The sequence below is a fragment of the Apis cerana genome, linkage group LG7 (assembly GCF_029169275.1).
Source record: "Apis cerana isolate GH-2021 linkage group LG7, AcerK_1.0, whole genome shotgun sequence".
NCBI classification, from domain to species: domain Eukaryota; kingdom Metazoa; phylum Arthropoda; class Insecta; order Hymenoptera; family Apidae; genus Apis; species Apis cerana.
Window position 1 is genome coordinate 4,768,167 of NC_083858.1, and position 24,402 is coordinate 4,792,568.

The 24,402-nt window shown below is 17.8% G+C and overlaps 3 protein-coding genes across 6 annotated transcripts in view; 2 read left to right on the top strand and 1 right to left on the bottom strand.

Moving 5' to 3' along the window:
• The window catches only part of LOC107994227 (luciferin 4-monooxygenase-like), a 121,141-nt gene extending 120,005 nt beyond the window's left edge, over positions 1 to 1,136 (top strand). For both annotated transcript variants that reach the window (XM_062077748.1, XM_017051018.2), the window contains one exon: positions 874 to 1,136. In XM_062077748.1, the coding sequence (XP_061933732.1) occupies positions 874 to 1,035 (162 nt within the window). In that variant the 3' untranslated portion in view covers positions 1,036 to 1,136. The remainder of the gene's footprint in view (positions 1 to 873) is intronic.
• Positions 1,137 to 5,624: 4,488 nt separating this feature from the next.
• Positions 5,625 to 9,098, bottom strand: LOC107994228 (zinc carboxypeptidase-like). Of its 3 annotated transcripts, none has more exons than XM_017051020.3 (7): positions 8,982 to 9,098; positions 8,447 to 8,598; positions 7,643 to 8,161; positions 6,942 to 7,029; positions 6,669 to 6,871; positions 6,163 to 6,247; positions 5,625 to 5,910 (listed from the first exon to the last, which is right to left on the bottom strand). In XM_017051020.3, the coding sequence occupies exons 2-7, from the start codon at positions 8,588 to 8,590 to the stop codon at positions 5,717 to 5,719; spliced, it is 1,233 nt and encodes a 410-aa protein (XP_016906509.2). In that variant the 5' UTR covers positions 8,591 to 8,598; positions 8,982 to 9,098; the 3' UTR covers positions 5,625 to 5,716. The 3 variants fall into 3 exon arrangements, with proteins under 3 accessions (XP_016906509.2, XP_061933735.1, XP_028520784.2); XM_062077751.1 differs by having other exon boundaries at positions 8,925 to 8,984; XM_028664983.2 differs by lacking the exon at positions 8,982 to 9,098 and adding an exon at positions 8,680 to 8,812.
• A 141-nt stretch (positions 9,099 to 9,239) lies between these two features.
• LOC107994221 (acetyl-coenzyme A synthetase) overlaps positions 9,240 to 24,402 on the top strand; it is a 28,321-nt gene continuing 13,158 nt past the window's right edge. Inside the window, exons 1-3 of the mRNA XM_062077747.1 lie at positions 9,240 to 9,438; positions 18,905 to 19,353; positions 21,383 to 21,598. Of these exons, the coding sequence (XP_061933731.1) occupies positions 19,265 to 19,353; positions 21,383 to 21,598 (305 nt within the window). The 5' untranslated portion in view covers positions 9,240 to 9,438; positions 18,905 to 19,264. The remainder of the gene's footprint in view (positions 9,439 to 18,904; positions 19,354 to 21,382; positions 21,599 to 24,402) is intronic.

Genomic DNA, 24,402 nt, shown 5'->3' on the forward strand with positions numbered 1-24,402 from the left:
TTACTTTTCGTAATTGCATATATTATGCAAAACATGATATATATTATATCTAGTTTTCTATAAATATAGCAATACTGAATTTTTAATAAAAATAAGAAATTAAATTTATTGTATAATAATGTAATAATAGATAATAGATGTAATAGATAAGTTATTATTACCTTGAAATGAAACATTATGAAACAATGAGATGATTATAAACTTTATATATAAAAAATCTCATTTTTTAAATTTAAATTTAAAATAAAATATTAACAAAAAATTATAATAGAAACATGTTTTGTCAATTGAACTGAAATATATTTAATTATTTCTTATATTAGAATGGTTAAAAACTATAGAATAAAAACATAAAATAAGAAAAATAAGTCTTAATAAACATACATTGAAAGATAAATATTTTCAAAGACAAACATTTTTTTGTGTCAATTAATGCAAATAACTCATTTGTTTTGAAAATTAATGTACAATATAAAAAACAATGGATTATATTGTTGCTTTTTTCATTTTTAATTATAAAATTGATACGGATAAATTATACAAATAATTATACAAACAAATTAATAGAGTTTGATACAAATAAATCATTTTCTAATGTTTATTAGAATTTGTTTCTTTTTATTTAACGAATATCTATTCTAAATATCATAAATTACAATTAATTATAAATATATTAAAGAAATATAAAAAATCTCAATATGAAATGACACTGTAAAATGATAATTAAACAATAAAATATAAATTAATAATAATATAAAATTAAATCTAAAATTCAGATAGAATTAAACATAGAATTTCTAATGATATGTCTATATATACGTTATACAATAAAATAAAATATACTACAAATAAAATATATTACTTAATTTATAGGTTTCTGAAGAAGAATTATCGAAAATGGTTGCTAACAATATGATGGATATCTACAAATTACGTGGTGGTATAAAATTTTTACCAAGTTTACCACATACTCCTTCGGGAAAAATTTCAAGAAAAAAATTGAGGGCGATGGCAAAAGAGTTAATTATCAATTAAATTATGAAAGTATTAGTTACTTTTATTGTAACATATAAATGAATATATATTTGTTATTGTATGTATAATATAGTTTATTAAACTATCAATATGCTTCTGCACCTTTATTGTGATTATTGTGATTATCTGATTATTATGACTATATTAATTTATGTAATTTATGTATTAATAATGTTTAAAATATTAGGTCCCATCTTTCTTTTTTTTTTTTGATATATGAAATGAATAACGATATTTGTTGTTTAAGATTAATTTATTAATTGATTTAATTTATTATTATTGATTTAATTGATTTAATTATTGCGTTATATACAAATCGTTCTGCTCCATCATCTTCTTCTATCTCTTAGAAGTCTCATTATTCCTTTTTTTGTTTGTAAAATATTGTTTGTAAAATATTTTTCAGATGCGCTTTTATTTCGTTTATAGATTAAAGCATTTATCATGAAGAAAATTTTTTAATAACAGGAACAAATAATCGGATAGAGCAAAATCTGGAGAGTACAGAAAATGCGATAGAATGTCCTAATCAACCTCTAACAGCTTTTCTCTTACAGTCAATGCAATATGAGGTTTTGTATTGTTGTGATGGCCTTGTTCGCAAATTTAACCATTTTTCTGTTATGGAGTTTTTCAATTTATCAAACTGATTGTAATATTTTCCAAAATTGATAGTTTCACTAGTTTTATTAAGAAAGGAGCTCATTGTAGATTACACTTTTCCAATCGCACTAAATGGATAAAAGAATTTTTTTCGGATGAAGTCCAGGCCTTGCAACAGTTGAAGATCTATTATCCTTAAATCGTGCATTTTCGATTCATACTTGGATACAAAATCCAAATCTCATCTCTAATGACAAACCTCTTTAAAAAAAGATTTCTTTCATGTCGTTGGAGAAGGAAATCGCACATAGAGACGCAATTCATAAAATCGGTCTCCATTAATAGCTTTAGAACTCAAATTTCATATCGATTGACATATCCAATCTTGGTCAGGTGATTATTTTTCCTGGAAATTAGTAATTAAATCCACCATCTTTTGCATACTATATCGCAGATTTTCAGCGATTGCGATTTTCATCGCCTTGATAAAGTCCGTATTCGTCCGTATCCGTATTGCTGGGTGACCATTACGGCCTTCATCTTTCAAGTCAAAATTGCCAGCTCTAAATTTCTTCAATTGCAGATGATCGTAATAATTGTAGCACCATTAAGGTAAACAGTACAAATCTCGGCTACAGCACATCTGAAAAATATTATTTTTCTTAAAACAATAAAGCATTCTGCAAATATTTTCTTCCTGGCTATTCATATTGAACAGTGTAGAAAAAAGTTGTGTTTTGGAAGAGTCACCAATGAAATGTATATTAAAAGAACTCTGGGATGATTGAAACTGAGACCAAAAACGACTAATAAATAACTATACATGTTCATATGAAAATAACCCAGTTAAGTTATTTTTCTAGCGTTGTGCAAAAGAAACTTATGGGACATCCTAATATTTTAATATATTTAAGTATAACATAAATTTCATCTACAATTTATTTATAATGGCGTAATATTTTAAATAATGTTATAATTCCTTATTTTAAGATGAAAAAAATATATTATAGAAATTTTCATATATTTTATAATAATTTTAAATAATTTTATAATATATTTTAAATGCAATTAATATCAAAATTAACAATAATTCTTTTTTATGTATACATTGAATATAATATATAATATATATTATAACGAATTATGCATGAATATTTTTTTATTATAATAAAACTTTAGAAAAAAAATTAAAGCTTTTTTGTATTATTGTATTATTTTTTTTTTATATATTTTTATAATGCACGAGTTAGAGCAAAATTTTAAAATGTAAAATATTCATATTATCTTATAGAAAAAATAATTCTAAATAAAATTATATATGAACAAAAAAAAATGGTGAAAACTTGAAACTCAATTTCATTTAAAGAAATTTTCCGTCTGTTCAGTCATCGATCAGATAATACAGAGTGATACTGAAAAAATAATGTCATTTTTGAGAGAAGAATTTGGATGGATGGATCTATATTTAAAAATAATTCGGCATGATTGAAGTGACAATGTGATCTGAAGCCTGAAATGATATTTTCTAATCAATCAGCTTCTCGTTCTTGGAATTTTTCTTAGAAGATATTGTTCAATCAAGAAACTGGTCCACAATGTTATTGGTTGCTTATGTATCTCACTGAAAACTCGCGATCTCGCGAGATGAAGGGATTTTAAATGGTACCAGCATTTTGGAAGAATTTTTTCGAATCTTTGAATTGTCAAAATTTTCAGATTTACTCTTTAATCGCCAGAATTTTTAGAACTTTTAATTTTTAGAACTTTTAATTTTCAAAATTTTTTGAATTTAGAACTCTTCCAAAATTATAAACTTTAACTTTAATGATAATGTAAACTTTCATTAGCATATGGACTTTGCTTTTAATTATTTTACAATCGAATTTGTTAACAGCGAATTTTATAATAAATTAGTTTTATTACTATATATCATAACTCCAGAAACGGATTATAAACTCCGTTGAAAAATAAATTGTTTTATGTATGATATACATATTCATGCTTTGTACACACTCATAATTTTTCATAGAAGAATTTCCTTAACAGAATATATAAAAATTTTTACTATTTTTGTATAGATTAATGAAAATATATAGATTAATGAAATAAATTTAAAATAAATCTATTAAATAATAATATATATAATATATAATTTAGAATTTCTAAATCAGTCAAGATTATATATTTCTTTCCGGTTTTTGTAGATAGTCGTCAATGCTAACTTTTTCATATTTTTTCAAAAACTATGAGCATGACAAAAATAATTTTAGTTATATTTTTGTTACCAGCAAGCGATCAGCTAGGAAATTTATCATATTGATACATGAGATGCTAAAGTTATCATTGGCTATTAGATACTTAACTAAAATTACTATTCCAAAAATATAGTATATTATATTTAAATATATATATATATATATATAGACAAAATTCTATAATAATATATTCTATTAAAAATATTTTTTTATTAATATTTCGAAAACTAATAAAAATTTGAAATTAAAATTTAAAATCCAAATATTTTTTCATTTTATTTCTTCTAAATTATATATTAATTGAAAGTGTATACTTTTTGGAAAAGTACTTAAAATGCTTATTTATAAAATTATAACTTATAATTATTTAAGATAAAATAAGATAAGAACAATATATATAACGATTCACTTCTTTGTTTTGAATGCAATTTTTATTGAATTATAATTCAAATTTAAATTGTTTATAACTTAATAAATAAGTCATAACCGAAATTTTTATATATCAATATATATTTCTATTTATTTCAGTCTTTAAATTAATTCTAAAATTAATTCTTTAAAGCACCATATTAACAATATATTAACACTGTATAAAAATTTACTAATTGTCTTAGCATATAATTTACAACTGAAAATGAAAATAAAAGGAAACATACATTCTTAAACGTTTAATACTAAAAAAAATTTTAATAAAATTTTAAAATACGAAGTCTATAGAAAATCCATCCGCAATGTTGCAGTTATGCAGTTATGCTATATCATTTATAGATATACACTATATCATTTATAGATGATTTATAGATATATGCACAAATCTTTTCTAGAATATTATACGTATAATCATAAAACATAAACATGGAAATTTAAAAAAAAAATTCATGAACATTAATATAATGTACATAAAATACATTTCTGATAATATTATATATTGATCATGTGTTTTTTTTAATTTGGTTATATCAATATAAACCGATCTTCTACATATGTTATCTTTAATTCATTCAATAAAATATTAAAATATTATTTGTAATATTATATAATATTAAAAATTATAATAATTTTATAATGATTTATTAAAATTATAATAATAAACAAAAGTGAACAGTTTTAAACAACCAATGTTCAAATCATAAATTAATTCATAAAAAATAAATTAATTCATAATAATAGTTAATAATTTAAATTATTTTGTAAAGTTTAGATTATTATAATAATATACAAATTGAATTAGTAAATACAAAGTAGATCCCTGTTTTGCAAAAAAATCATTTCATTTTTATTACGTATAATGAAATTGATAACTGATAGCCAATAAATTATATGTAAAATATCTTGCATTGCATTATTTTAATTTTTATTTAATTTTTTATAAAAGACTGAAATTTATTCACGGCAATATTGTAGGTGGATGGAAATTTGTTAACTATACGTACACATATATATGCATACATATGTTAAATGTTCTTTCAACTAAGATATAATTTGTGTGTATAGAAATGATCCATTGACCATCATTTCAACAAAACGCGATCTAGAATATTTCTCTCATTTTTTTATTTTAGTTGTTCAGTATTATATAATTAAAAAAAATTTTATTGATTCGTAATCAATGATATGAATATGACATGAATATATGAATATGAATTATAAAAATATAGATATTGCTAAAACACGACATTATAAACAGTATAAAAACAACGATATAAATATTTTAGAAAAAAATTAATAAAATTTATTACATTAATTTATTATATTAATTTATTGTAAATTTTAATGAAACAAATAATGTTGTGTTAATATATTTTTTAATTATGTGATCGTATTTATTTGTAACCTCGAGCTTTCGCTTCTTTAAACATAGCAATCAGGGAATCCAGGGTTTCTTGACTAGTAGGGATAATTTGATCAGCTGGAAGTAAGAAGCCATGGCGACCAGTATCTCTTAGCTCATAAGTGTAAGTAATTGGTTTGTGAAAAGTTCCTTTCACCCAGTCCATTGAACTTCCACTTGCAATATCTGAAAACAGTTAAACATAGAATTAAATCAAGATAAATTATTAAATGATTTTAATGATTCATTTTGTATTGATTTTAAAGATAAATTTTAGATTAACCTTACTAAAAAAAAATTATTTTTCATTTCAAATTAAATTGATTCATTTAGTAATATAAAATTAAAATATATATACGATAAAATTATTTTATAATAAAACTAAATAAAATAAAATAAATTTTTTATTATATTTAAATAAGCAAAATGTATACTTACAAATAGTTTCAGCGATATTTCCAGTTTGGTATTGAGTTCCATAACGTTTCGCAAGAGCTTGAATAGCTTTTTTACCGATTGCAAGCTAAAAATTTACGAAGTTAATTATTTCTTTGTGTTTGTATAAAGTACAATGAATTCACATAAATATATTGATAAAGAAATGAAAAATTCATCATTGTTATCAATTATATTGATTACTATTATCATATAATATATTTAATGATATCATTTAATAATATGAAATATAAATACAAAATTTATGATTTAAAAAATATTTAAATGTAATTTTTAAATAGAATTTATATATAGAATTTATATATAATATTTATATATTAAATAGAATTTATAATTTTTAAAAAGAAAAATCAATGTAAATATATTATTATTTTGTACAAAATTTGTTTGTGTGCGTGTTATATATATATTAAAAATTATAATGCATAATAAAAAATTTAATCTTTTTAACATAATTAAGTAACCAATTTTACAAATTATTTACTTACTTCATCATTGTAATTTTCTAAATGATCTTTAGTGTGACCATAGGGAAACATTAGAAGTTGAGAATAGCTATGAAAAGCAACATAAGCAGAAAATTTATTCGAGATAGATGAGATAAATTCGGATAAGCTTTTTGTTTCTACATCAGAGAATGCAGAACTTCCAGCATAAGTTTCTGAACATGGATTGGTACTAGCACCACCAGCTAAAATATAAGAATATGATTTCTATAAAAATTATGAAAAATTATATAAAATATTGAATTAGAAACTTACACATCCATTTATATCCCCAATTCCTATTAGGATCAGTTCCATAGCATAAAAGACCATATGGTTTACGAGTTTTTCTCCATAAACGATTCTGAAATATAATTTATTAAAATAATAAATAAAGTAATATAAAATGAATATAAATAAATTTTGGCAATATTAATAATAACAATATAAAACATATATCAATTTTATATATAATATAATATAATATAATACAATATATTTATATATATATATTTATATTTATATTCATATTTATAATAATAAAATTAATAAAGAGAAATAAATTTTATTAAATTTGTTATTTTTTGTTAAATTGCTATAAAACTTTCTTTTAAAGTTTAAAAATTTAATTTTTATCTCGTATTTTTAATTTATCATAAAAATTTCGAAATTTTTAATATTTTCATAAATTAATCTTATTCTATTCTATAATTAATATTACAAGTAACATTTAAAATAATATTTATCTTATTTTCTATTAGAATTATAATTATATTTATCTTATTTTTACAAACTTTTGAACATTTTATTAAAACTTGAATTATTCTTTGTTTTAGAAAATTAATTCTATGCATTATTTTATTAATATTATTGATAATACATTTATTGAAATTTTAACATTTTCATTTCATTATTAAAATTTCTTAAATTTTTTAATTTTTTTAATGGAATATGAAATTTAATATCAAGTTATTTACCGTTGTGTGAGTATATACATATCCATCAGGATTAAAGATAGGAAAGATGTACCAATTGTGAGATTCAGCAAGTGCTCGGACATCAGCGTTATTGCTATGTAACAATTCATTTGTTATGTAAAGAAGAGTAGCAGGAGTGATCCATTCTCTAGCATGAATTCCACCTTCTAAGAAGATTCCAGGTTTATTTGTGCCGAAATTAAGTTTCACGCCTTTAATCTGACGACCTTCATATGTTTTTCCTCCAACAACCACTTCAACTTTGCCAGGATTGGCTTTGGCCAAACTATCTAAATAAGCATAAATCTCTTCGAGAGTATGATATTGAGCAAAGTTAAATGCAACTAGAGGTTGAATCGGTGATGTTTCACTATCAATCAAATCCTGAACATTGTTGACATAAATATTATAAGGAATATTCAATTTCATCATCATATTATAAAACTCTGGTATCTTATGAGGAGCAACCATTATATCTGCAATACCTTCAACAGTATTTGGTTCTTTCCAAAAAGAAAACTATAATTATGAAAATTTATTAATTATATTACTATATATATAGTTTGCTTTTGAGATTACGGAAATTTGTTTTGTTAGATATTTAAAATATTTAAAATAAATAATATTAGACATTCATTATTAAGATAAGAAATAAATTAATAAGAAGAATATTTCTTTTTATTATAAAATAATGGAAAGAAGAAAAATATTTTCTTTGAATATTTATTATAAGTTTTCATTTTATATAGTAAAAAATAGTAAAAAATATTGATATCGTGTAAAATAAACATATTACATACATACCGCATCAGAAACATTTTCCAAATTACGTACAATTTCAAATTGCTCTTTTGTCTGAGGTGCGATACGGAATACTTTGTAATTATCATATTTTATCTTCTCGGCTATCGCTAAGCCAACCAAACCGATGAAAATTAACTTCCACATAATGTCTTCTAAAAAAAAATTTTAAATTTGTAGTATTCTATAAAATATTTACTTTAAATATTTAAAATGTTTATAAAATTAAAACAAACATGAATTAAAAAATTTTTTCACAAAAAATTTTTTAAACTTTGATCTAAATAAATATAAAAAAAGAATTTATATTTAAAATTAAAAAAAAATATTAAATAATAATAAGATAAAAAGATTTCATTTATATAATTTAAATAAGATATTGAAATTATAATAATATAAATTTAATTATTATTAAATTTAAATGAAAAAAAATTTAAGTATAAAACTAAAATAAAATATTAATAATAAAAAAAAATTGAACTGAGACTAAGATATCAACTATTGCTTAATGAACAAATAATAAAATAAATGATCTTACCCTATGCCTTTATGAAAGAAGTTTATATTGTCAGCATATCTATCTTTATATTTAAACGTTTCAACTGCACACGACACCAATGATCATTTCTATCAGATCATTATTCAAAAATCGTATTATCAATCAATTAATCTGAAATATCAGATTTATTTTAAGTGAACATTTTTATCTTGACGATTTGATCACTTGAAATATCAGAATTTCACAATCATTTGCAGACAACTTTTAATTCCGATATATTTTAAGATTTTTTATCTTAATATCATCTTTTTTTATTTCTTTAAACAATAAATAGAATTTCAAAAATTTCAATATTTTTAAAACAAAATTATTGAGTGAATCGTGAATATCAATTTCAAAACATGATTTCAAATACATATTATGATATGTGTAACAATTACAAAATTGTCATCAAATTTGTGGCATTTTTAAAGGATTTCTTGTAATTCGGGATTCGGTAATTATATCCATACAAATTTTCTATTTCTTTATTTTTATTTCTTCTAATAATTTTTGTTTTATTTATTTTTTCCAGTTTTAATTTTAACTAGCTTTTGGTTTGTAAAATTTCATTATTAATTACTAATAAGATACAGTTAAATCTCTTCGTTTTTTCTTTTCCATAATCTTTTTCTATTAATTTCAATTTTTCCTGTTTGTTTTTTTTTCTTTTTCATATTCTTTCTTTTCTATCTATATGTTTATTTTTCTAGGCATTTAAAAACTCATGTTTTCTACTGCACAAGAAAAATCTACATCAATCTGTCAATACTATTGTCATATTAAAACTCATTATTGTAATCTTTATCGTTATAATTATTAATTATCATTAATATTATGATTAAAATAAATATATCTATTTTATTAAATCTTATTTTTATATAATTTAAATGATATATTTCTTCTTATCATTATTGTATATTTAATTTCTATTTTTTTTTTTTTATTAAAATACAATTATAAATTATATTCATCGCAAAAGAAGATATTGTTTTGTTATTTTATACACTTTTTAAAATTTCTTAAACATTGCAATTATATCTGAAATTAATATTATATTATTAGGTTTGAAAATGATTTTAAATAGGCATATAAATTAATGAAATAAATTATAATATATGCTGAATTGAATAGTATATAATGTTTATATTATGTTCAAATTAAATCAATATGTTTTAAATTAAATACACCATAATTGTAAATAATAAAATGTAAATAATACATTGTAATTATAAATAATTTTTTAAATATCAAAATTAATGATTGATGAAAATAATGTAAAAAAAGTATATGATGAAGATAATATGTTATATATACATTATTATTATATATGTGAATGTACATGTATATGTTTAATCAATTTATGTTTTTATTTTTATTTTAACAAAATTTTATTTCTTCTGAAGAAATTAATATTTAAAAATATCATTAAATTTATAATAAAAAAAGGATGTAATTTTTTTGCATTTTTAAAAAATTTTCAATTAATTTAACATGTTTTGTATATTAAATACTATTTTATAATTTTTTACACGTACTTTTTACATAAAATTGCTCAATTTTAATTAATTTATAAATAAAAAGCAATAATATTGAGCAATAAATATATAGGATATTAATATTTATTTGTGAAATAACTTTAGAAAGTTGAGTTTAAAATGTTACAACTTTTTTTTTAAATTTTGATTGATTTTTTTCTTAAATTTTAAAATCAATTATAAAATCTATGAAATATTTAAAATAAATATCCTAAATATTTTAAATATATGCTAAATATATAGATGCTAAGTATACATTAAACTCTTGTGTTCAAATATAAACAATTGAAAAAATATAAAATCACACATTGACACATATTACTGATACATATATAAATATAAATGATATACTATCATTGAAAAATATACATACATAAAAATTTTTTGCGAATAATTCGAAAACCGAATCGATGTGTTAATTTTTTATAAAGGAAAAAATTGCTCAAAATGATATCCTTCATTAAATGTTTTTTTTAAATAAATTTCAAAGATAATAAGAATGGAATTAATTGGCAGATTTAATCTTTTTAAAAATGAATTTGCCCATCATTTTAATAATTATTGATGTCAATGATCTTAAAATTATATTATTAATTATATTTTGAATCTATTAAAGATATTATTTTTAAGTTTATTTTAAGCTATTTTTCTTTATAGGATATTAAGATATTCATTTTTACAGAGTCAATTCCATATGAAATTAAATTACTTATGATTTAATAAATAAATTTTAATTAATATTTTGTATATCAATTTTATTCAATATTTGTTTTGCATTCTAGAATTAATCTTCTAAAAGATATTAATATTCTGCATATGTAATAGCAAAAAAATATAAAATTAAATAAATCTATATAGTACATTTTTATGATTACATTTTTATGGATGTTGATAGGATCTTTTGCATACAATTCTTTTGATATATAAATAAAGAAAAAAATAATAAAAATGATTTTCAAACGCATGACAAAAAATTTTATATATATGTTATAATAGTATTATATAAATAATAAATTTAGTGACATTATGAATTTGTTTGAATTCAATTAGTAATTATTTGGAATAGAAAAGTTCCTAATTTCAATGATTTTGAGAAACCAAAATTATGAATAACTTTTTTCTATGTATATAGATTTTTGAAATATTTGTAAAAAAAATATTGCTATTACATAAAATTTCTTTTACATCTATATATCTGCATATATCTATATACGTGTGTATAAGCATATTATTTATTAATATAAATTTATTATTTATTATTATTTATTATAGATTATAATGGCTTAAAATATATCAAATTTAATGCTGAGGTTGGCATTCGAAGAAATGCAAAAATAAAATATAAAACGATCTTTGTTGTTTATTTGTGTTTATTTATTATTATTTATTTTTAGTCAGAATTAATATTAACATGCAGATTTACATGCAAACAATCACAGACATATATGTATAAGAAAAATTTTATATAATAATAGCCATCTCTTTTTTTATAAAAATAATAAATATCGAAAAAGATCGATAATATATAAAAAAAAATTGTTTAAAATCTTATTTTTAATATACATCATTATAATTATATCATTGTTCTTTCTTTTTTCATCACATAAAAATTTATATTCTGTATTTTATTTTCGCATTCCGTAAATCCGAAGAATTCTGTCATAATCCATAATAAAATAGCTTTTTGACATTTCTAGCTATACATTTTGAATGCAGCCCATTGCGATATATTTATACAAGATAAATCGTGGTTGCAGATTTACATGCAAGTACTACAGACATATATGTATAAGAAAAATTTTATATAATAATAGCCATCTCTTTTTTTATAAAAATAATAAATATCGAAAAAGATCGATAATATATAAAAAAAATTGTTTAAAATCTTATTTTCTACAACATATCCAAAAATCATTAAAATTAAGAATTCCCTATTTTGAATATAATTATCATTTATATAACAGTTTTAAATTCACAAGATAATATTTTTTCAATAAATTCATAATATAATAATATAATAAAATATTTACTCATAACAAATCGTTGTTCATAATTATCTTTTTCTTATTTAATTAATGTTTTATGTTTTCATTTTTGTAATAAAATATTTCTAGACACAGTTATTAAAATGAAATTTACTTTAATTTATTTTATGAATTTTAAAAAAAATAGAAAAGTCATGTTATAATAATATACTACATATTATAATAATAATTTATTTTAAATATATTAATAAAAATATTCATATTTTTGATTATAATATGATAAGAAAAATGATAAATTAATAAAAATATATTCGACTAATAGTAAAATAATTAAAAGTTTAAAGGCAAATTTATAGAAATTATAGAAATATTTATCATGCTAATTATGAATTATTATATAATATTTTGTGTGAAAAAATATATAATTTATGTATGTGATTATTGCAAAACAAAATAAATTGTTTATCTAATTGATTATATTTAATATTATTTACTATACTTTCATATTAATAAAATTTTTCTATAATTATTTAATTATTTTAATATAATTTCATAATTTATTTCTCTTAAAAAAAATTACAACCCGAACTTATATTAATTTATGAAATAATAAATTTATACTATTTTATCTTTATATAAAAAAATAAAAAAAACGAAAGTTTATTTTTATTTATTTTTATATGAATAGTTAGTATATTATATTTCATATGAATTCTTAAAAATTTTTCATTAAATTTTTTTTTATTACTACTTTTTTATCTATAGATATATCTTCTATATCAAAAAATAAAATATATCACATATTCTTATTTTTTTTTATGACGAAAGATATATTCAATTAGATATTAATTATTAAATTATTCACTAATGAAATCAAAAAATTTTCATTAGGTTTATTTTATTAAGTTATTAAGTATCTATTGGAAATTTTAATTTCTATTTAAATCGGCATTATACTGATTTTTCCCACTAATCTAATTTTTTACTAAAAATAAAAATAAAAAATTTTTTATTAAAAATATATATAAATTTTTTATTAAGATTCACATTTTGTCATTAAAGTCATGCAATTATCACGTTTTATTGATAACCAATTGATTGTATGTTAGTAAAACGTATTTTAGTAAAAAAAAGAAGAAGAAAAAGAAACAAAAAGATATATATTAATTGAATCTTTTTAGCTAATTATAGATAACAAATAATACCGATATAAAGTAATTAAAAAATGAAATTCAACAATCTTATTGCAGAAAGTATCAATCTACGTCAAAAATTTTTCTATAAATAATTTTATTTATTTATAGATAAAATAAACTGTTTCAATCGTAAATTTTATTGAAATTTTAATGAATTGTAATATAAATTTAAATTTATAAAAAATATACAAATAATATAATTGTAGATAATAATAATTATTAATAATTATTATTATTATTCTTTTTCATCGATTTTTAATATGTTATAAAAAATAAGATATTGAACAATTTTTTACTATGTAGTCATAATAGTCTTACTTTAAAGATATTTGTAAAAAGATTGTTAATATTACATAAATTTTTTTTTATATCTATATGTCTGCATGTGCTTACATGTATGAATAATACAAAGTATATGTAAGTATATGAATAAATTATCATTTATTATCTATTAATATAAATATATAAGAGCAATTAAATGTATAATGAATGAAGTGTTCAAAAATTTATTTCTTTATGTATCATAATGGATTAAAATATTTCAAATTTAATTCAAAAAATGGTAGCAAAAATAAAACAATTTTTGAATAACCGAAATTACAATGATAGAAGTTAAAATAAATATTATTATTATTTTATCGCTATATAATATTTCAAAAAATAGGGCCAAGCAATGGTAATACAAAAGAAAAAATTAAATCAAAATTTTGTTCTTTATAGCATATCATGAAAGGTTATTAAACATATCATTAAAATTAGTGAGGTAATCTTCCCAAATAATTATCCCTTTTCTGTTTCTTTTTCTTTTTTTCATTATTTTCATTATTAAATAATACCAAACTTGTATTTTTAAAAATTTTGGATGGGTTAAATCAATAGTTGACACAAGGAAATAATATAGTGATTTTATTCTTGAGTTAAGTTGCATTGTAATATATTTTAACATATAGAAATTTTTTATTATTTCGAAAAAAAAAAATAAAAAAATGAGAAATGAAAAAAGATATGTATATATATAATATTATATTATATTAAAATATATATATATATATAATGATAGATCTGAATTATAATAAATATAATAAATATTATTTTTCTTGCAACTGAGCAAAGAATATAAACAAATTGTAAATAAAATAAATTCATAAATTAATTTTTTTTCAATTCATAATTTGAATGCAATTCATAATTTTTTTTATCTTAAGAGTAAAATATGATGCAATAAAAAAAAATTTGAGTTTGAATTTCAAGATAAAAAAAGTCATCATTTTTGTATACTTTTTTATTTACAGATTTTCATCTATTTAGATGTAAAATTACTCTATAATGTTTTTTAAAATATTTTTTTAATATAATATTTCCTTTATTTATAATACAAATGTGAAGATATAATAAGAAAAATAAATTAATTAATAAATTAATTTTAATATAATAACAATTTGAATTATAAATTATTTAATTAATAAATTATATTTATTTATTTTATTTATTTATTTTATTATTAACTTCTTTAAAACTTTAAAAATAAGATAATAATACAAATAGATAAGATATGAAAAATTTTAAAAATCATATTATCGCATACGTTTAATTTTATCTTGAGAAGTTAGTTTAAAATATTTATTTTATAATAAGAAATTTTAATTTATATATAATATAATATAATTTATATTATTTTATTATAACAAAAATAAAAAAGATTAAATATAAATAATATTACACAATAAATTAAATAATATTACACAATAACATTGTAAAAAAAAATTAATATTAATGATTTTTTATATCTTCTACTTATTGTTGAAAGAAAAACAAACAAAACAAAAATAATTTTTATCTTAAAAAATAATCCATATATATTAAGCAACGTCAAAAAAATTCATATATATAAATTAAAAATTCAATTTAATGTATATTCAATTATCTCAAAAATCTGAAAATATCCGTTAATTGGAGATTCCTAAAATAAGTCATATTTTCTTTTGCAAAAACTTTCATCAGTTTTATATAAAATATTCAACATATTTTTTTTGACATATATCGGACTTGTTTGTGATTGCTACACGTAATTACCACAGCTCGAGTAGTTTAAACGTTTTATGTTTGGTTAAGGTATTGGTTATGGTTGACTAAGGTTTTTTGTTAATAACTCATTATTAAAACTATGACAGAAATTTTTCAAAAAAAAATGTTACATGAATTTTATAATATTCACACATTTTTGAAACATCCCGTATATATACATATATATAATATATGTATTTTAATGAATATGTAAGACATTTATTAAATATCACTTTTTCTTGATTTATTTCTTTAATATTTATTAAATAGAATATAATCGTAAAAGTTTGTATCTTACACAAATTCAACTATTAATTGTTATCAAAATGAATAATAATTTTTATACGATACGTTATGAACATAATGTTATTTAGAATATATAAAATATATAGAATAATTTTTTATTAATAAATCACTTCAAAGGTATAAAATCATCTTAAAGTTTTAATGTTATTTTTTGAATATAACTTTTTAATGATATAAATACAGCAAAATATTAAAATACAAAATTTTTTTAAAAATTTAAGTTTTACTCTATTATCTTATTATATTATTTCTAATTGAAAGTATGTAAAAAATACGTAAAAATTCAGACACACTACAAAAAAATTTTCCGTTGAAAAATAGCTATATTCATGTAATCTATTATATATGCCATATTTTGAATATATAAAAATTTTCATCAAAATTAGATTTTTTAAAACAGGTAAACTTCTTTAAGATAACTTCTTAAAATAATTTATGAATGTTTTTATAATTTATACCTTTTATGATTGAGTACGATTCTTACTTAATTCAAATATATTTTAAGATATTTCATGAAATTTTTTATAAAAAATTATTTCTTTTTGATAAATTTTATTAGATATAAGTATAGATATGATAAAAAAAATTTAACAAAAGAATTTAAATATCATGAAAATTCTAATTTATTTGGAACTTTATAGATTTTTAGAATACTAGTAAAAATATTAGACAAATTTTTTTGCTATAATTCGAATCTTCAAAATAAAAGTATACATATATGATATTTTTTGTTAATACTTTATAAAAAATATTGAAATTTTATATTGATATAAAAAAATAATTAAAATAAAAATATAAAATTCTTAAGTTAATTATAATTATCCTTATATCGAATTCTTGCTATATTCTTAATTATATAAATAGTTCACAAATAAATAAATTTTTGTTTGATCTAAAACCGTCTATTATGTATACATATGTAATAAAAAAATAAAAACTCTAATAATATTTCTTATAAATTTATGTAAACTGCTATGGAAATTATTTCTTAATTATATTTATAATTCTTATTATTTAATTGATTGCTAAGAATTTGAAGATTTAAATTTATCATTTAATAATTTTACATTCAATTTTATCTTAACAATGTTACAAAGATCACAATTGCAAAATTTCATTTTTGAGTTTCTATTTTTTCACTTTAATCATTTGATAAATAATTTTTATGTTGAAATATTAATTTTAATATTATTAAAATATTATTCAATATTAATTATTAAAATATTGCTTGCAATTTAATATTTAATATTATTAAAATGTTAAATTGCAAATAAAATATTTTTTAACAATTAATAAATAAAATTAAAAAATAATTAATAAATCGAATTAATTAATAAAAATTCATAAAATTTATAAAAATTTATAAAATTCATAAAAATTAAAAAATTTATTGATACTCAAATAATAAAGATAATCTTTTATATATATTCTATGTTAAACAATTCTCATGTCTTTTATTTATGTCTTCAAATACAATCTTATTAAAAAAATTATTTAAATATGTATGAAATATTTTAATTATACGAAAAAATAATATATTTATTTATTATATTTGTTTTTTAATACATTTATTCATCATATTTATTCGTTATAAAATTTTAAAAAATTTCTTTAAAAACATATTATTAAATTGTATGATATGACGATGTGAATTGTATGATATATTACTAAATTATAATGATATAAACAGTATATTTAACTTTATAATTAAAAACATATTACTATAACTGTAAAACATATTAAATTATATAGAATCAAGCAAAACAAACATTTTATTACCCTTATTTTTAATTAGAAAAAAATATAATAAATATTTATATTTAAAATTATAGTTACGTGATCAATATAATGAATATGATTATATTCAAGTCAAAACAATTTTGATCATATCATACATCAAATTTAATTTTATTAGTAGTCTATCGCATTAAATCATTAGTTTTTTAAACATCTTTTATCATCAACTCCTTATTTTTTTAATATTATGATAATTTGCACAAATATGAAATTAGAGATGATATAGTCATACTTATTATATCAATTTTTTTTTAAAATTCAAGTTAAAATTTATTTAAAAAATATTATCATTTCTATTCTTATTTTATTTTATCATATTATTATTTAATCTAATAACATAATAATAATTAAAATAATATATTTAATAAGGTTAGATTTAGTTTCCTACGTCCTAGTTTCCTGTATCGGTAAGTTTGAAATAGATATTTAATTTGTGCACATAATTATATATTTTATTTATTACAATTAAATATTTTATTTAAAATTTTATTTTAAAATTATAAAATTATATATTACATATTATATATTATATATTTATTATAATAATATCTTATACATAGATATATATTTATAATATTACATAATTAATTTATAATATATCGTAACTTTTAAAACATTATTATATATATAATTTGTTATAAATATTCAAAATTTTTAATTTATTAATAATATAAAAAATATATATATTTTTTGTTTCTATTTATAATTGATTTAATACAATTACTTAACTAAACATTTATTTAAGAGTTGTAATTCTAATAAATTCTATATTTTTTAAAAAATTTAACATCTATTTTATTTATATTATTTTATACATATATTTGTTATTTTATTATTACATATTATTTTTTAAAAATTTAGTGATAATTAATATTAAGTGATATAGTTATAATAATATTAAAAAATAAAACTATCATTAATTTTTTTATATTTTTTTTCATTAAATATTTTTTTATTCATTAAATAAAAAGAATTTAATATAAAATTTGTTTTATGTATTGTATAAATAATATAAAATTGTACTATTGTTTTCATAGTTAAGAATACGTCCCTGGCAATACTGTTCTCGATACTAACGACGCCATCATTGGACGACGGAATGTATTGTTAAATCGCTATCCAGTCACAGTTTATCAGCCGAGCTGTAACGTAAAAGAGAACGGAGCTACACGTTTTCGAGCAAACGCCGTGTCTATTCTATTCACCCCAAATCTTATTGTAACATCCGTCCATTATTTTTTTTAATAAGTTCATTTTAAATAAAAAATTTAAAACGAGTTAAATGTTGAAGTGTGATTATTACATTTAGAGCATATACATTATCGATTGACCACACGAGTCTCTTTTAAGGGATTGTGAAATTGTAAAAGGTCAAAACAAAACTTGAAATCAAGAAAATGGCGGATAAATTATACTACCCCAATCCAGAACTAGTGAAAAAAGCATACTGTAATAGCTTCGAACAATATAAAAGGATGCATGAGAAGTAAGTAGTTTATCTGAAATAGGGTAAATTCTGTAAAACTTAGTCGGTATAAGAGGGATAACACATCTACCATCGATGTAACTTTTGACATCATGAATAATATTTTTCATCCCCTTTCTGTCAATTTCATTATATACTTTTATTTTTCACTTGTAATGTTTATCAAATTAATTTTAAAATTCTATTGATATTTTATAAAATTTTTTTTAAAATTTAAAATTAACGCGAATTAATAACATTGATCAAAAATTAGAAGTTTATTATATATCTTATGAAAGAAAATTTTATTTTCAAAATCATTAAAATTTTTTAATTAAAAATTATTGACAATTTGTTGAAGAAAAATTAATCTCAATATTCATATTGATTCGTAATAATTTTTTTTAAGACTTACATAATTAAATGTGGCTATGTTAGAATCACTAAGGAGAAAAAAAATAAATATTGATTGATAAAATTTTGTTTTAGTTCTACAAAATATCATATATATTTATTAAATGTATACTTCTTATATAAGTTAAATAAATTTTTGTATAAGTTAAAAATTCAAAAAAATTAATTCTAAGAATAATAGATTTAAATAATTTAATAAATAATTTAATAAATTTTAAATAGACTCAAATCATCTTTTTAAGCAATTAAATTTTTTATTTTAAAATGACTTTTTAAAAATTATAAAAATACTAATAAAATATATAATATATATGCTTTAAATTTTTATTATTTGAATATAAATATAATATTCCATTAATTTATATAAAGAATATATAAATCATTTAATATCTTATAATTTTTAATAAGTAATTGATAAGTTATAATTTATAAAATTTTCTTTAATTATCAAAAAATTATTAAAAATATGTATTAAAAAAAATTATTAAATTATTAATTTTATTAGATTGCATATGTGTTTTAAATATAATTGATTTTTTTGCAAATTTTAATTATTTTAATAGTATGATGTATTATTATTTTTGATGATCATGAAAATAGAATAATAATATTGATTCTTATAACAACTTGCTATAAAATAATTTCTATTCATCTTCTAATTTAGATGAAAGAACTTCTAGTTTATAAAGTAAAAAAATGTTTAACTTTCATGTTTAGAAAAATATCTCCAAACTATATTTAATTATATTCCAATAAAATAAAATTATTATGCTGCTTCAGTTGATTATCAGTAGTAATAACTGAATCTTTAATTTATATAATATTATTCTTATCTTTAGTATTAAACTTTTTTATGACTCTTTCATTTCTTTTGAAATGAATAGTTCTTTTATAATGTATTAATATTTCTTTATATTAATGTATTAATGTTTCTTTACATTTATATTTATATCTTTTAATAATCATAATTAATCAAGATTTAGTTGTAATTATTATATGCAGAATTTTACTTTTTTTTTAATGAATTCAATTGCACTTAAATTTTAATCAAACTTATGAAATAAATATTATATATAAATGGTATTTAATTCAATATAATTATCAAAAAATATAAAATAGTATTAAAAATAATTAAAATAAATGATTGTATAAAATTTAATATTACATTAATATAATTATTAATATAACTTAATATTCTAATATAATTTTAGATTTATTTAAATCTTTTATTTTTATTTTTGTTTCTTTTTTTTGAGTTACTTCTATTTATTTTAATCTTATGTTTAATTTAAATTGTTTTGATTTAATTTTAAGTATTAAAAATATTTAAAAGATAATTTTCAATCCAAAAACTTAAAAATTTTTATATATTATTCCTATTAATATTAAAATATTAAAAATAATAATATAAAATTATATTATACTATTTTTATTCAAATCAAACGTATTTTTATATGTAAAAAAATATTTCTTTAATTATAAAAACTTTTATTCTTATTTATTAATTAAAAAAAAATCTTTTGAATGAAATTACATAATTTCTTATTTTTTAGATCTATAAAAAATCCAACAGAATTTATTTTTTAGATCTATAAAAAATCTTTTGAATGAAATTACATAATTTCTTATTTTTTAGATCTATAAAAAATCCAACAGAATTCTGGAATGAAATTGCAAAACAGTTTTATTGGGAAACACCGGCATTGGAAGACAAATTTTTCTCGTATAACTTCGATTTAAATAAAGGAGATATTTTCATAAAATGGATGGAAGGTGCTTCAACGAATATAAGCTATAATCTTTTGGATAAAAATGTAAAAAGTGGAAACGGTGAAAAAATTGCATTCTATTGGTAAGAAAGTTTTTATTCTTATTTGTCATTTATATATCATTCGATGTCCATTGCAAAATTTTAAATTATTATATAATTAGCAATATATTCAATTAATCGAAGTATCTAATGAAAAAAAAAAAGAATATCTAATGAAACAAATCCAGAACAAAAAAATTATAAAAATACTTATAATAAAAATAGTTAATAAATATATTTCATTTTCTATTAAAAATTATGTTAAATTTTTCCAATATTATTTGATTGAATTTTATTTTATGTTTAATATGATAAAATTTCAAAATAATCAAAAATAATTTACAATTCAATTAAAATAATTAATATATTTAAGAATAATAAATATAATAGCAATATGCATAAAATAAATAATAAATAATATAATAACAATTTTTATGTATATAATAAATAATATATTACATATATATTATATTTATTTTTATATATTTATATAAAAATATTTAATTTTATTCTAAAATTTTATTTCAAAATTTTTTTTTCAAAATTTCAAAGAAAATTTTTATTTAAAAAATAATATAAATATGAATATTTTATTTTGTTAGCAAAAACTATTAAAAATGTTTTAATTCACTGATATTATTTCTAATTTACTGAAAAAAATTAATTATACTATTTATACAATATGAAATATTTAAAAAATTTATGAATATTATAAATTTTATAAAAATCTTAACATATAAAAAAATGATTTTCTGAATTAAGATAGAAATAAAATCTTGAGAAGTTTATTTTTTTTTAATATATATATATATATTTATGTTTTACATTATTTATTATTAATTGAAATATGATATATAAAAAATTTTTTCCTTTTTTTTTCATTTTAAATAATCATTCTTAATTGATTATTTAAAATTACTTTATCATGAAAAAATATTTTGTGTTTATAATTATTAAATTAATTAAATAATTTTTAAATGTAAAAATTCCACAATTAAATATTTATTGTTTTATTTATATGATATTATTTAATATAAAATAAACATCTATGATAAAATTATAAAAATCTATTTAACTCTATTATTATTATTTATAATTAAAAAATCTGTTAGAATTAATTAATATAGAATCTGTTAGAATTAATTAATATATAATTGAAAGACCATTATACATGTATATTTTTATGTTCATTAGGAATTGTCATTTCATTCGTGATGAACTCTTTATAAACTAAATCGTTTAAATATCATTATTTAATTTCATTATTTCCGTTTGGATAGTACTATTTTCAGTGATTCATTGCTATGCAAAATATACTGTCGTTTATAGACGCAAGTCATTCAAGTTGCATAAATGATATAAATCTTTTTCTTGTTTCATTAATAGTGTTACACATCATATTTGAATACGATTTGAAAAATGCCGATGAAATTATTAAATAAAATAACAAATTTTTATAACATTCTTTTTTTATTTATATGTTCTTTTCATTTAGATTATTTAATTATTTCTTTCTTTCATTAGAGAAATATGATAAAATTAAAAAGTTATAATTTTTATATTATGATTATAACAATATATTAATTTTAATGTAATAACTTAATATTAATTCTTGTAATATATTAATTCTATTCATAAATTCTATATAATATAATTAATTTTTGTTTATTAATAATAAAAAAAATTATGTTTGTTGTTATACTTATTTATTTCTCTGATAACTTTTTTCTCAAATTAATCTTTTTAATTATAGGTATATATAGGATGTATTCAAAATGTGAGAATCTGTTATTTGGAAATCCCAGAAATAATTTCAAGCAATTTTTCTTTGCAAAAACTTTCGTTACAGCTTTGTTAACAAATTATTAAAATATATCGATCGAACATAAACAATATATTTTTAAAAAAATATATTGAATATTATAGTTCATTCATTTATTTAATTATAGTTTATTGGTAATTCGATATAATTTTTTATTAATAAAAAAATATTTGTTATATTTAAAACATTTTCTTTAAAATATGTTGCATGGATTTATTCTTGTTCGATCGTAGCTTTTGCTATTACTGCAGTTTGATTAAGCTACGTTTCTCCCTAATAGTAATTTTTTCTTAATAATTTGTTGTTCTTAATAATATTTTTTACAAAGAAAAATTTTGCTTGAAATTATCTTAAATTTTCACGAATGTTCTTATATTTTTGGGACACTCTATATATTACAAAATAAAATTCCAGGATATATAATAATAAGATATAAGATATAGAATAAAAAATATATAAAAAATAGAAGTTCATAAAAAATATAATATAAGAGTTATTAAGTCATTAAAACATAAATATAACTATATTATAAATATGACATATTATGCATTATATATGTATTATATATATTATATATATGTTCAACCCATTTAAAATTGTAAATCTTGTTTAAAATTTTTCTTGAAATACAAATTTTAAAAATATAATAGATCTTATATGTAGTAATTTAAGTGTTAAAATATTAAAGTAATTTTTTTTTATTAAAGTCATATAATTAAAATAATATTTAATATAATTTCATTAAAATAATATGATTAAAATATTATTTATTATTCTTATTGTATAAGATAAGCAATAAAATATGTATTTATTTTTTTATAATACTTATAATTCTTATATTTTTAAATGTTTAAAAATAAAAATATTTAAATTAATTTCTAAATGTTTTGTTTCGATATAAATAAAAATAAAAGTAAAAAAAAAAATATTTGTTCAGTTCAAAAATTATATTCATTTAAAATATATACATAGCCGGATGAATAATAGAATCAGATAGCAAAAAATTTTAGATGTAAAAATAATA